This window comes from Bacidia gigantensis, assembly GCF_019456465.1.
Source record: "Bacidia gigantensis strain McMullin 20006 chromosome Unknown contig_255, whole genome shotgun sequence".
NCBI lineage: Eukaryota > Fungi > Ascomycota > Lecanoromycetes > Lecanorales > Ramalinaceae > Bacidia > Bacidia gigantensis.
This window is the reverse complement of record NW_025408605.1, coordinates 1,852,852-1,868,904: the sequence shown is the minus strand read 5'-3', so window position 1 is coordinate 1,868,904 and position 16,053 is coordinate 1,852,852. Positions and strand designations below refer to the sequence as shown.

General features: G+C 28.6%; 2 protein-coding genes across 2 annotated transcripts; both read right to left on the bottom strand.

The window, feature by feature from the left end:
* Positions 1-188: 188 nt before the first annotated feature.
* Positions 189-2,019, bottom strand: KY384_007323 (uncharacterized protein; the record flags this gene model as incomplete). Its single annotated transcript, XM_044815814.1, has 3 exons — positions 189-1,295; positions 1,350-1,483; positions 1,533-2,019. The coding sequence occupies 3 exons, from the start codon at positions 2,017-2,019 to the stop codon at positions 189-191; spliced, it is 1,728 nt and encodes a 575-aa protein (XP_044667688.1).
* A 1,097-nt stretch (positions 2,020-3,116) lies between these two features.
* Positions 3,117-4,959, bottom strand: KY384_007322 (uncharacterized protein; the record flags this gene model as incomplete). The annotated part of the gene is made up of 4 exons (XM_044815813.1): positions 3,117-3,361; positions 3,471-3,738; positions 3,821-4,081; positions 4,930-4,959. The coding sequence occupies 4 exons, from the start codon at positions 4,957-4,959 to the stop codon at positions 3,117-3,119; spliced, it is 804 nt and encodes a 267-aa protein (XP_044667687.1).
* Between the last annotated feature and the right edge of the window lie 11,094 nt (positions 4,960-16,053).

Sequence of the window (16,053 nt, the reverse complement as noted above, 5' to 3'; positions counted from 1 at the left end):
TGGGGGTATAAAGTCAGTAGACTACTCGCCCTAGCATGGTATGAAAGGGAGTTCGTGCAGTTCAGCTCGTCCCAGGCGGAGGAATACATCGAGTGCACATAAAACGTATAAGGTATGTATCATTAGAGAATATAATCTTCCTCAGCTATCGAAGCCATGGGAAACCCCCAAGCATGCCTTGTAGCAAGCTATGCCGCCCAAATACCACGCAACGCAATGCAACGCAACGCTATGCCAGTCCAATCCACCCCATCCCACCCCACCCCACCACGTCTCCCCTCTCCTCCACCCTCAAAATTACGAAGTACAAACAAGCCCCCCCGCCCCCCATGAATAGCCGCGCCCCCCGCATTTTGACAATGCACCGGACCCGGACTAGCCGTCGGCGTCGCATAAGTCGGCACCGTGCTCGCATCGGCGGGATCCGGATTCGTCGGATATCCGCCATGAACGGAACCACCACCAAGGTTCGGCGCGCAGTATTGTTTGAAAGGACAAGGATGGACATCCACAGGGCAGGCGCCAGAGCACTCCCTCTGCATAGGCAGATGCGAGATGCAGCTGAGATCGAGGACGCCCTTGTCAATATCGACGTCGACGAGCTGGTTATCTGCTGTCCGGCCCGTGAGCGTGCAGTTGTATGCGCCGTCGAACATCCAGGGGAGGTCGCCCCAGCGGTTCGACACGATGGACGACATGAGCTCGCTGGGGGTTTTTATGTTGAGGGAGTCCGGGTCGCCGTATTTGTTCCAGAGGCGATAGACGCGGCCTGAGACGGGCGACCAGTACATGTCTGGCTTTGCGTCCTTGGGTGTACTGCAGCCGTGGATGGTGGCTGGAGTGGTGCAATTGGGGGTTGGATGGTAGTTGTTCCATTGGTCCTCGGTCATGATGGTGTTGGGGAAGTTGGGGGTGGCGTACCAGCCGTTCTGGCCCATGGATTCGGAGGTCAGGTAGGTGCGGAGGGCGAGGTCGATGGTGTCTTTTTGTTCGACGAGGTCGGTGGTCGTATTGCCGCAGTATCCGCCGCCTTTGGCAAAGTCGACGAAGGATGTAGGGTCCAGCATTAATAGTTTGAGGCCGTTGTTGAGGATGTCTTGGTATTGAGAGGTTGCGGAGTCGAGTTGGGTTTCTAGCTGGCCGATCTGGAAAAGGCTGGATGCAGTGTCTCCCTGTGGCCACATTGTCTTTGCGACACCGGGCGCATTACCGAGACTGATCGACCAGATTGAGGCTTGCTGCTTGAGGACGGTACTTTGGATGCCTTCGATCGCACTTGCACCCAGAGCAGGCGCCTGAAAAGGTTTGTTAGAATGTACGGTACACTGAAGATGGCGGAAGCGACTTACCACAAGGAAAGACAGTCCAAGAGTGAATGCGCTAAGCACTAGCTGCATCAAGAGATTGGTCTTCTTTTGCGGGTCGATGGTCAGTGTCATAGACGTTATGATGGTGCTTGCAGGAGCAATGCTGTCGGTGAGGGCTGGAAAGCATGATCAGTATGGCTCTCAAGTGACGAAGTTTCGACGTACCTGAGAAGTATTTTGTGAAGAAGTTGTGGAGCTCAAAAATAGTCTTCGTGACATATTTCACCTTCCCACGAATGCTGAGAGCGAGCCCGTCCGATATCTTCTTGTCCCATGTACAGTCCTCGCCATCGATGGTCAGGCAGCTGTAGTCGGCTCTCCCCGTTGCAAGCCTTAGAAAGCAGGTGGTCCACGGTTCTCCGGACAGACAACATATTCTTGTGTCATCGCAAACCTGTGTTGTTACGTTCCATCCTGTGACTGGGTTGAGGAGGTAGTCGTCTAGATCGAGTATATCCCAGCAAGCCCCGTCAAGCACTGCGGCAGGGTCACCCGAACAGGCAAATGGGACACCTGGCTCTTGCTGGCGTGGCTCGAGTGGATCTATGAGGGTAGGTGCGGTATTCGTACAGTGAATTATCAACGCAAGGGCAAGTATTCGAAGCTTGCTCACACGGAGAGACGCAGCTATGGATATTGTTGACAAAAACATGACGAAAAATCAAGGAGAGGCCGCATCGAATCATGTAGTAGGTAATGTAGGGAAACACAATGGAAGGAAACCCGCATTGTAGAATGTACGATGTTTCACCGCTTGCAATTTCGAGGCGGAATTACGAGTTCGGAACCGGCAGTACTTATGATCCAAGGATCGATCGACGAGGCCACTTACGTATTATAGGCGGCGTACCGTAAATAGACAAAATGCCGTTACCCCACAGCACCGCCTTCGACGGCAGAGGTTCCGAGAGTGGCTGGCGTGGGAGGTATCAGCTACTACCGAGCAGATTTACTACGTCAGAAGGATGGCGCGGCCAAGTCAGCTGTTGCCAAAAGGCGAAGTCGGGTCAATAGAGAGTGCGCGCTTAAACAATGGTGCCGTAAGCATGTTTGGCGATATATCGCTTGAGTTGGCGCTAGAGCTGACCCGACGGCCAGGGCCCGTAGATTTGTCTCATTCGTAAATCTCCGCTCCTCTCTGACACGGTTTTACACGCGAGTAATCCTTGGTTCCCCAGGGTGTCAGTGATTGACGTCACTCGATCCTCATGGAAAATGGACTGTTTCGGTGAGGCTCTAGGTGCAACAAGATTTGCTTAGACATGTCAGACCAGGAGATATGGTCTCTTCCGTCTTCGGCCAGCAGTGAGATAGCATCTTGGAAGGTTTCAGTACCGCAATCAGAGAGAAAGAACATTGGGAGAGTAGTTTTCGAAGAACGCGAGGGCCAAAATGTGGTATGATTCACTGATGTTTGTTTCCAGCCACCTCCACGATACCTCAGTATGTCGCTTAAGTGAACCTTCGACCATCGTATTCCGGATACTTTAGCGGCAGATCTCCCTATTGGTATGCAACTAGCTCTTCAGACCCCGGAGAAGTCGCGTGGAGATAGTTCAAACTTGGCGTTTGCTTATGACGCTTTCGGGATTTGTTCATACAACTACATGGAGCATCGAGTAAATCGCCCCGGAGACGAAAAGGCAAATCCGACTTTGCCTATTGCCTAGAGAAGCGATTCAACGCTTACTTCGTAGAGCAGTCATAGAATGAGACTTGAAGTGTATCTTATAAGATGAGGTCTAGGTTTCATCCTTTCTTTGGCTTCTTCTTAGCGGCAGTCTGGGTCGATGCTTCGGGAGTAATTGGCTCGACGCCAGCCTCGGCTTGTTCCGATGCTGGAACATGGTCGTCGAGACGGTGTGAGAGTCTAGAGGGTTCTGTAGCCTTCTCTTTCTCTGTGTGATCTGCTTTCTTTTCAAGATCGAAATCATCCGGTAAGGCGTCAATTACTTCTCGTATCTTCCCTAGCAAAGACAGCCCGTGTTTGTAGACTTCGATCGTAAAGTTGTAAGTCGTCCATCTATGCTTTCCATTCCGCGCTCTTATGCTTAGGATGTCCACCAAATGGCGATGGATGTTGTAGTTGGTCCCTTCAAAGACGGGGATAATAGCCGTGAATGCGGATGCCATCATCGTCATGCGATATTGAGAAAGTCAGGAGTTCGCGCTCTTTCCTTGCCAGCTTGAAGAGCTCGACAATGCCCCGCACTGCCAATGTCATACTATGGGCGTTTTGGCGATCGGCGATCGCAAGTCCGGACGCACCGCATTTCACCTCGTTTGTCAGGAAGGGAAACTGCATGTAGTAGATACCCACGAAGTAAGAGAAATGCATGACCTCCGCAATTCCAGGTTGCAGTTTACGGATCTGATCGTCACTAAAAGCTGATCTGTTAAAGCCTACAGCATAATCGGGTTGTGGGCATAGAGTTGGTCCAAGCCTCGTTGACACTTTCGACTAGGACATTGAATTGTTTCATACCCCGTAAAGCAAGCGTCTCTGCGGATGACACCAGAAGTCGGGCTATATCCTGCGTAACTCTGGCCTCATTTTTGCCGCTCAGCCTCTGGCAGGCCTCTTTGAACAAATCATCTTCGAAGATTGTGTCACTAGGTGGCATATGGGTTGTCTCGAGGAGTCTTGTACATAATCTTTCACTGCTGTCTGAAATGCCTAGCTCGTGGTTGTCGCCATAAAACCCGCCCTTTGTCTCTAGCATTTACTGATATCCTGGGTTTCTGTACTGAACGCTCTTATCCTGCACTGAGTTCTCTTCACCTGCATTGGACTCGTTGAGGCTTGACTCTAACCGCTTACGCAGGAGGGAGGCAAGAGATTTCTTCATGACAAGTGGTGCTGTCATGGCCGCCTACTGGAGATATTCTGTTGGCCACCTCTTGTTTCCCGCCCAATGGCCTATGTAGGTCCGCTGAGAGTCTGAACTGCCGCTTGCGTCCTCTTTCTCCGGATTCAGTTTATCTAATAAGGCCTTTGAGGGGACTCGAGCTGCCGTTTCACTGAGCCTAAGCTGGTCGGAGAAGGTAGATGAAGGTGGACGGTCTGATCTTGGTACCTCTATTTCGGCACTATGCCCGCTAAATGCGACAGGCATAAGACACGGATTGAGATTTACAGGCCCATTTTCCAAGCTCTGCGTTTGAAGTATGGTGGAGGTGGAAGCCAGGAACGTTTTGCGGTCGCAGGTTCACGTGTCCGCTCGTCCTGGGCACCAACTATAGGAGGCCGCGGCCTTTTAGGTGCCTGCTCTTCAAATACACACGACTCTACGCGCCGCTTACGGCCCTGTGCTGTAGGAATGGGTGTTGGGGCTTCGCTGCTCTGCTGCTGGGTTAGCGAAAACCATTGGGGATCTCTGATTCAATGTACCTTGTCTGTTGCTACCGTAGACTCCTCTGACCCGGTAAACTCAGGCTTCCTGAGGCGTGCGCTTCTTTGCACTCGATCCACGGCCGTCGCGTAGCGTTTCTGCTGCGAATTCCCTGCGGAGTTGGTCAGAAGTGATAGTACACAGGATTGCCTTTGGGCACAAGATCGCACCTTTCTGTACCGGAGCCGAACGAGCGACATGGCCTCTGGGTTTCGCGCGGCGGCTAGCCACTACACAGCAATGTAGCTGCGCCTTTGACCCATTGAGTTGAGTTGAACGTGAGGAGGAAGGACGAGGGGGAGATGAATCGATGCTGATGAATTTGTTACTCTAGGCGTGCCATTAGCGTGTGATGGATAAAATTAATTCCTTAGCATGAAAAATCTTCCACACCCCTATACTATTTTATATGGGTTTATTGAACTCCTACCACTAACAACCCTTTAAATACCTTAAAAAATAATATAATTCTTAAAATTATATTATATAAGCTAATTATAATATTATTAGCTAGTATAGTATTCTTATTCTAGGATTACTATTAGCTTAATTTCTTTACTAAGTATAAAGTAAAAAAGCTTTTTAAATCTCGCTAGCGCCTTTAAACAATAATAAAAGAAATCTATATTTCTATTATCTAAGCTTATAAGCTAAAATAATAAGTATAAATATATAATACTACTTATCTATTATATTATATCTATTTTAGTTCTTTAAAGAATATTTACCTTATTATATACTAAAGCTTTTTTTTTATTAGTAATATTATTTTTATTTTTTCTAAACTAAGTTAGCTAACTTTCTTTATTATAAATAAGATATAGATATTAGTTATTCTTTTATTAGTAAAATTTTAAAAAGCTTAATATTATTTAAAAAAATAATAATAGCTTAGATTATATAGTAATTAATTATAAATAAAATAGTAAATATAAATAAACTATTATATTATTAAGTAACTTATTTTTATTAATAAGTTATTATTTAATTTATTAACTATTTAATAATTTATAGCCTATAGTCTATTAAAGTCCTTAGCTTAATAATAAAATAATTATCTATAATATAGTAATACTTATAATATCTTATTTATATATACTATAAATAGCTATCTATTTTATATTAGTATTTAAAAAGGTTATTATAATATAGATACTTTTTTTTAAGTAAGTAGAATATAAGTTTTTATTATATTATAACTTATTTCCTAGTTTTTATAATATAATTTATTTAGATAATAATAATATATATATAAACTATTAGCTTAAAAATCTAATAAAAAATAAAAAAATATATATTTGCTTTTTACTACCCTACTCTTTTAATTATAACTTAATTAAGCTAATATTTAATATTTTAAAAGCATAAATAAAATAATATTTCTAATAACTATATAATTTATTTTTATATAACTTCTATAGTTTTTTAGTTTTTATAATAAAAAAGAACTAATATAACTATTTTATAGTTGAGTATTTTTATTATTATATAAATAGCTATTTATTTAATAATAATTTTAATTAATTTAAAAAAGAGTTTAAAGATTTTATATAATATAATAATATTAAGTAATAATTTATATTATAGAAATTATTTTTATTTACTAGCAGCTATATCTATAAGTATTTAACTAGCTTATATATTTCGCTAGCGTTAAATCTTTTTAAATTTATAAAGTTAACTATATAGTTATTAAAGAATATTATTTAAAATACTTTTTCCCTTTATTATTTTATATAATTTAAACTTAAATAATAATATTTAATATAAACACTAGCTATTCTAGAACTAAGTGTTACAACCTTACGCAATAGGCGTAACTAGGTAACTACTATAAAATAAGGACTATAGCTATACTAGGTTATAAGGGAAAAAAACTAAAAAAAGGAAAAGATAGCTAAAGTACTTAAGTATACTTAAGCGCTAAAAGCATTAAATAACTTCTAGATTAAGTAAGCTTAAAATAATTAAAAGTTAAATATTATTAAGTAAGTTAAGCAAAGTTATATATATAAAATCTTTTATTCTTTTTTTAAATAGATTTTTTTATATTTAATATAAATTTTATTTTTTACTATAAAATCTAAAATAATTATAATTTTATTTTATTTCACTATTTTGCTTTTATTTATTTTTTAACCGCTATTTATATTCTAGGAGAACTAACTTACTAACCTATAATTAAATTAACTAATATTATTTATTAATTTAAATACTAAAGTCGCAATATATTAAATATTTTTAAAATAAATATAACTAAATCTATATTAAATAGGCAATGTTTTTAGTAAAAGTATATAATATGTTAACTAACTGCTACTGAAAAAAAATAAAACTAAACTTTTAAAATTTAACCTTTTTAATAAAGAAAAAAATAAGCTTAATAACTAGTTATTCTAGTTAGATTTCTACTTTAAATTAATATTTAATATTAAAGGTAAAATTAAAATAGCTTTTATAGTAATGTATATAAAAAATAAAATACTATTATAAATTAATTTAGACTTTAAAAAATATATAAATAAAACTACTAATATAGAAACTTGCAAATAAATTAAAAACTATTCTAAATTTAAAAAATAAATCTAATAAGTATTCGGACCTACTAATAAGGAATAGTATACTAAATTAGTAATATAATAACTATAATAAACTAAAAAAATAGCTAATTATGCAACTATCTTCTAGTATTATATAGCAATAATAAAATAAAATAATAAAACTTAAATATTTATATTTAAATAAAAATTAAAAGATAATGTCTAAAACAAATTTATATAATATAGTAGAGAAATTGAAAACACTAATAATTTTATAAAAATAATAATTAAAATTAATAATAAGCTATATTAATAATATATAAAGCGAAACAAATAATAAAAATAATATATAAAACAAGTTATTATAGGATATAATAATAATATAATAAAATACTAAAAACGCTATAACTATAAAATAAAATAGCTAAAAAGTGCTAATCTACAAAATAACTTTATAGAGCTAAATATATTAATACTATAATATAATAATAAAGGTAATTATAGGAAGCCTAACTAAAAAAAGTATTATAAATATAATAAAATAAAATATATTATATACAACTATTAGTTGAAAAACTAAATATAAAAATAATTAAATATTTTATAAAAACTTTTATTATTATATTTATTATTAATTGATAATAGGGAAGCTAAAAACTTAGTAAGTAATATAAACTTAAATATATTATTTTTTATAAAAATAGATAATAATGCCTAAAAATAAACACTAATTAAATATAAAGAATAAAAATAAATTAATATAATAAATAAAATTTTATAAAAAATAAAAGAAGTATTTAAACTACTTAATATAAACTTTAATAAAATAATAAAGTAATTTGAACAAAGATAATAAATATATAAATAATATAATTATAAATAAAAATACTTTAAAAATAAACTATAAAATCTTTTTAACAAACTAGGATAATATAAAAATATAGAATTAAAAGATAATAATAAACAACTTTTTAGAAAAATATTATATTATTATATCGACTTTTAGCTTAAACACTAGGTAAATAATATTATATATATACCGGAAAACAAAATTTTTAAAATAATAATATAATAAATTATTTATTAAAAACCTTGCGAAAAAACTATATAAACTAATTATATAATCGACTAATATACATTTTATTTAATTAATAAATATAAAAATAAGTTTTTTTTAAAATATAGAAACGAATAATATAAGTTATATTACTAATCTCTAATAAAAAAACTAAAAAATAGAATATACTTATTATATATTTTATAAAGAGAAGACTAGCCTTTAATATAGCAATAGAACCCTATATAGTAATACTATAAAAGTATATTATATAAAATATATTAAAATAAGACATTATAATAGAAAATACTACCTAAAGCAATAATTAACAATTTTAGCGAGGCGCAAAATACTAAAAAATATAACTTATATATTGTAATAAATATATAGTTTAATAATATATTAATAACTATATTTATAAATATAAAAGTAAAAAGAAACTATATTTTAGAATAAAAAATATAAGAAGTATAAATTAAAATATAAACGATAAATAAACTATATATAATTATAATAGTTATAGAAAATATAATAGGGACTAACCTAATTATAAAAGAAATTATATAAATAATAATAGTTATTTAATAGTATAATAAAAGTATAATATTTAATGTATTTAAAATAGCTATTTATAACGTTATACTAAGGATATTTTAGTTGAAAAAGCAGAACTTAATTATTAATTAGCTACTTAAAAAACTAAAATTTAAAAATAAGCTTATTATTAAAATTTAGAAACTTAAGTAGTTTATAAATATAACTTTAAATAAAAAAATCTAATAAAATATTATAAATATTTATATATTTTAGATTTTAAAAAATAAGCGGCTAAGCAGTACACTAATTTTAGCAAATATAGAAAAAGGGTTAATCGATTACAAAGCTAGAAAAAAAGTACTAACAAAGCTTTTATACTATAAAAATATAGAAAATAGATATATTTTTTTAAAAAAAAAAAAAAAAGAAGTATTATTATTATATTAATTTTAGGATTATTAGATTAAGTTAATTAATAATAAGTAACTAATATTTAAATTTATATATTAATTATTAGAAATAGAATTAAAAGCTTTAAATAAATACTTAAAAAAAACTTTATAAAAAAATTTATAAAATTATTATTTTTTTTAATTAAATACCTAATTCTTTTTATTTTAAAAAAGAATAGTAAACTATAATTATATATAGACTATAGGAAATTTAATAAAATTATAATAAAAAATTAGTACTTATTACCGAATATAAATAAACTTAAAAATCGACTATAAAAAGCAGAATAGTTTTCAAAACTTAATATATATAAAGTATATAACCTAATATAAATAGCTAAAAACTATAAATAGAAAATAGCTTTTAGAATAAAATATAAATTATATAAATATATAGTTATGCTTTTTAGATTAATTAACATATTAGTATTATACTAGGAACTAGTTAATAATATTTTAAAGAACCTATTAAACTAATATATTATTATATACTTAGATAATATATTAATATTCTTAAAAACAATATAATAATATATAGAAAATATTAAAAAAAACATTTATATATTTAATAAAAGTAAACTTTAAGTTTAAACTAACAAAGTACAAATTCTATAAGAAGGAAGTACTTTTCTTAGGATATATTATAAGTATTAAAAACTTAATAATAAATTTAAAGAAAATATAGGCAATACTAGATTAATTGAAACTAATAATAGTTAAAAAATTATAATTATTTTTTAGAGCAATTAACTTTAATAAAAAATTTATATAAAAGTTTTTATAAATTATATTACTTTTAATAAAGCTAATAAGAAAAGAAACGGAATATAACTAAACTAAAGAATAATAATAAGTATTTAACTAACTAAAAAAGGAATATATAAAAACTCTAGTACTAAAAACTTTTTAATTAAGAAAAGCAATTTAAATTAAAATTAATATATTAGATATAGCAATAAAAGTATACTTATAATAGAAGATAAATAATAAATAATACTTTATAATATACTATTTATATAAAATAATAAATATAGAATATAATTATAATATTTATAATAAAAAATTAATAGCAATAGTCAACATATTTTAATAATAGAAAATATTAAAATATTTATAAACTATAAGAACCTAGTATATTTTATAATAATAAAATAACTAAACCAATAATAAACTAAATAAATAGAATTACTAATATAGTATAAACTCTAAATTAACTATATACTAGGAAAAAATAATATTGTTGTTAATAAACTTAGTAGATAACTAAGTCTATATTAATAGAAATACGAATATTTAATAGTAATATTTAGATAAAGCAATAATAAAATACTATATTTAGTACAAGTTAATATACTTATAAAGGATAATTTTATTAGCTAAATATAAAAAGTATATTAAGGCGATAAAATAGCTTAAAAATGAATTAATTTAGAATAGAAAAAGCTATTAAAATATTAATAATAATATTATATATTAAAAGAACTTTTATAGAAGCTAATATAAAAGTATTATAATAATTTAAAGTATAGATATCAAAAAGTAGTTAAAATATATAAATTTATTAAATAAAATTAGTCTTTATTAAATATAAAAATAGCAATTAATAAACATATTAAAAGATACTTTTTATATAAAAGAAATAAAGCTAAGAACTATAAAAAATATAGTTATTTATAGAAGATATATTTACTAGAGTTTCTATGGCAATATACTATAATAAATTTTATTATAAAGCTATTATTATTATAGAACCTAGGAACTAAAAAGATATATAATGCTATAATAATTATAGTTAATAAATATATAAAATATACTATAATAATACTATTTAATAAAATATATAATATAATATAACTAATATATATATTCTTAAATAGAATAATTAGAATTAAAAAATTCCCTAAGGAAATAATCTTAAATAAAGATAAACTATTTATATTTTTATTCTAGAAAATAATTATAATAGAAACTAGAACAAAGTTAAAGCTTTTTATAATATATTACTTAAAAATAAATAGTTAAATAGAAAGAATAAATCGGACGCTAAAAAAATATTTATAATATTATATTAATTAGAACTAGAATAATTAAATAAAGTTTTTGCTTATAGCAGAATTAGTACTTAATAACTTAATATTAAATACTATAAAAATAATATTATTTTATATAAACTATAAAAGAAATTTAAATATAAATAATATATTAAAAGAATTACTAAGATTATAGAAGGCTATTAAATATATATTAGAACTTAAATAAATATATAAAAATATTATAAATTTTTTAGAAAAAGTATAAATTAGAATAAAAAAATAGGAAAATAAATATAAAATAAATAAACCTTAGCTAAAAAAATAAAATAAAATATAGTTTTATATAAAAAATCTTAGAATAAAACAACTAAGTAAGAAATTAAATTACTTATAAGTTAGCTTATTTAAAATCTAGAAATTAAAAAAACTTATTAACTATAAACTAGAACTATTAGTGTAAGGAAACGCACTAGGTGCAGGCCTTAATAAGTAATATATGCAATGTAGTTAGTTGATAATAGATTAATTGAAAGCTATCTAAGGAGCTATAGTAGGAGTAGGGCCTTATGCTAAGCTGGGTAGGGCTAAGCTAAGCCTAATCGGGATATCCCTATCCTTTTCTCATTATAATCCGTAACAATTAGACAATATAAAAATATACTTAATTTTTTATATATTATTTTTTAAAAAAATAAAAAATACTGAATTTATTCTAATATTATTTAGATATAAACCTAAAGAAAATAATATTTTTAAAGTTAAAGAAATACTAAAAAAATAATATAATTAATATTTTATTAAATAGAAGAACTATTTAGAAGAAAAAAAACATATAAAAATTAAAATAATATTTATTATTTAATTATATAGGGAAGCTTCGGCGCTTCTACTAGCAGTAACAACAAAAATAAATAAAACTTTTATTTATTTATTAGACTAATTAAAAAAAAAATTTTATTAATCGCTAGATCTAATCTAAAAATAGAAATTGATAAATATATAATATTAAATTGCTATTTTTGCTTTTCCTTATAATATTTATCCTCTTTTATTTTTAAAATATTTTTTATATTAAAATTACCTAGTTAATTTAGCTTTTTTAAATAAAATTACTTTATTTTGCAAATATATAGTAGCTTAGAATAAGTAACTAGCTCTTGCTTATTTAAGTTATTAAAAATATTATATTACTTATTTATCTTTTTTTTTAAAAAGTTAAATTATATTTTTAATTATATTTATTATACTTAGTATAGTAAACTAACTAATTAATTTTTATATACTTAGAACTTTAAGAAATATAGTTTTTATAATAATATATAATAATATAATAATTACAATGCTTTCTTTTCTTAGAAGTATAATAATAGTATTAAATACTATTATTAAAAGATTATATAATATAATTAAAAGAATTATATAATAAAGGAAATTAGTAATTAAAATTAATTATATTAAAAAAGGAGATAATATTATAACTTTATATAATAGGTATAACTAAGTAACTGCTATAAAATAAAAACTATAGCCATACTAGGTTATAAAAAAGAATAACTAAAAAAAGGAAAAAATAGTTGAAGTACTTAAGTATATTTAAATACTAAAAGCATTGAGCAACCTCTAGATGAAATAGGCTTAAAATAATTAAAAGTTAAGTATTATTAAATAGGTTAAATAAAGTTGTATATATAAAATTTTTTATTCTTTTCTTTAAATAGATTTCTTTATATTAAATATAAATTCTATTTTTTATTATAAAATTTAAAATAGTTGTAACTTAATTCTATTTCATTATTTTGCCTTTACTTATTTTCTAACTACTATTTATATTCTAGGAGAACTAATCCGCTAACTTGTAGTTAAATTAGCTAATACTATTTACTAATTTAAATACTAAGGTCGCAATACTAAACTTATATTATTTTATAGAAATTTAATATAGTTTTATGCAAATCTATATTATTAATACCTTTAATATATATTAATTATATAAAGAATACTTTTAATATAATTTTATTATTTTTTTAAAAAATAAATAAAATTAAATAATTAAATAAGAAAATTAATAATATAGCTTTATAATTAAAGCTAGTATTATAATAGCAAATTTAGGGGAAAATAAAGTAGTTTAAACTTAATAGCTAGTATAAATTACTAGTTATTTAGCTATTGTTTTTATATAAATTTAAATATATTATCTATTATTTTAGTTTAATATTATTATTTTATAAACTTTATAAATTCCTATAATTATTAATAATCTTTTTTTTAATTTTTTTAATTTTTTTAATATCTTTATTAATATTTTATCTAATAGCTAATAGTATTTTAAGCTAATTAGTATATATTAATCTTAGGAAATTGTTAGTAGAACTAATAGCTTAACTAATAATAGCTTTTATAGAATTATCTAGATTAACTTAACTAATATAGACAATATTAATAATTAATAGTTTATTAATATTCTATTAAATAGCTTAGTTTTTAATTATTAGCTTAATATTTTTAAACTATAACTTTATTAATAAATTTTTAATTATAACCTTTTACTATATAGCTTAATTAGTATTAGCTTTTATTAATATTATAATATTAAGTATATTTTTTATTTTATTTTTTTATATTTTAGTTATAATCTTATTCTAAAGATTAATATTAAAATAGTTTTTAATAATAAAATCTTAAGTATTAATTTTGCCTTATTAAATAATAGTTTTTATAATTCTACTTATTATATTCTTAAGTATTATATATAAATAATATTTATAATTTTAACTATTCTATAATTTATTATATTTATCCTCCTTTTTAGAATTCTTAAATTTAGGTTTTTTAAAGCTACTACTACTTAGAAAATAGTATTTAATATATATATAAATTTTAATATTAATATAAAAAAAATTTTAATAGTTTCTTCACTACTATAACTATTGTTTTAATAGAGAATCTTAATTATTAAAAAAAAAATCAATTAATAAAGATTTTAAGCTATATCTTAAGTATCTTAATATCTTTCCTTAGTAATATAATTAAAATAATTATAATATAATATTTCTTTATTAATCTTTTAATAATTTAAAGGATTATATATATTAATAGGACTAAGCTATAGAATAGGTTACTTAGTTTAAAAATAAAGATTAAAGTTAATATTATTATTAGAAAGTATTTTATATTATTAAATATTTAATATAATAGGTAATTAACTATAAAACGTTTTTAGTAATTTATTAGAATTATTAATATAATAATCTCGAAAAGTTGATTGCTATAGCTTTTTTTTATTTTTTAGTATTAATTACTATAATATTACTTTTTCCTTAAGTAATTAGTAATACTATTTAAAATTAAAAATATAATAATATTTATTAGCTATCTTTTCTAATCTATTTATATAGGTATTATGCTTATAAAAAAAATCTTTTTAAAGCTATTAGATAATTAAGTTTAAACTTATAATAAGAAAACTAAACCTTAAAAGAATATAATTAATTTAAAAATTAATAGAAGAAAGAGAAGAAAAAGAACGATAATAATAAGGAAAAGGAAAAAAAGGAGGAAAAAAAGTAGTAGCTACTTTCTTAAAATTCTTAGTTTTATAAAAAGCTATAGTAGCTATTATAATAAAGATTTAAATATATTATAATTTCGTAGCTTTAAAAGCAATAGAAATAGTTGTTAGTAGTAGGAGTTTAATAAGCTTATATAAAATAGTATAGGGGTGTAGAAGATTTTTCATGCCAAGGAATTAATTTTATCCATCACACGCTAACAAGCCTGCCCGGCCGCTTAAGTCCGAGCGCTCCACAGGGCGGTCCATTGCTTTTGGTCGATAGGAGATCAATATGAATGTCATTGATGCGAGGTACGGCGTAAAGTCGTATCGTGAGCTTCAAAAAGAATAGCAAGATTCATGGTCCTGGCCATTTGGGGTGGAAGCCGGACCAATGCGCATGAGGTAATGCGCATCCTCAGGAGGAGAATTCTCCCTCTCTGAACTGCCAACTTTCCGCTCTCAACAGAGATTTCCTACACGAGAATACGACTCAAAAGCAATGGCGACATACGAATGCGCCAGTCTTTGCGTACACTCGGAGGAGATCGTAAGTCTCCACGAAATTGTCGGGCTATTAGAAGCTACGCCTCGAGTTCCTACGTCCTGCCGGGCAATGAATTTACACGGCCTTGCAATATGACAGAGACTCGCACATTTCGGGTTTCTTCTGAACACGCCTTAATGATAAATACTGCGGCCTTACAGACCTCCTCGAAGACCCAATCCAGCTGGATACTGGCCGCCGTCGCCTGACATCTTATCATGAAATCCCCGGTCTCGCGCTTTTGCCCCGTCGACACCGGCTTTTGTTGATCTCTTCAATCGGCCATGTCCCAGCTCAGCATCTGGTGCCTCAGAGCGGGACGTGCGGGCCTGTCTCTCCGCTTTCATCGAAGCGGGCCGACGTGAGACAGAATTAGCGGGGAGGGTTCTGCCTTTAATTTATCACGCCCGCTATGGCCGCCCCTCCAGCTCTACCTTTGCCAGTCTTTCATCCCCCAAGCTGTCTTTAAAGAGGAATTAGAGCCTGGAGCGTCGAGAGGTAGTTGGACGAATGGCTGACAGCAATGCCTGGTCCTTGAAATTGTCGGATCTGTCGACTTTTCAATCATCTCTTTG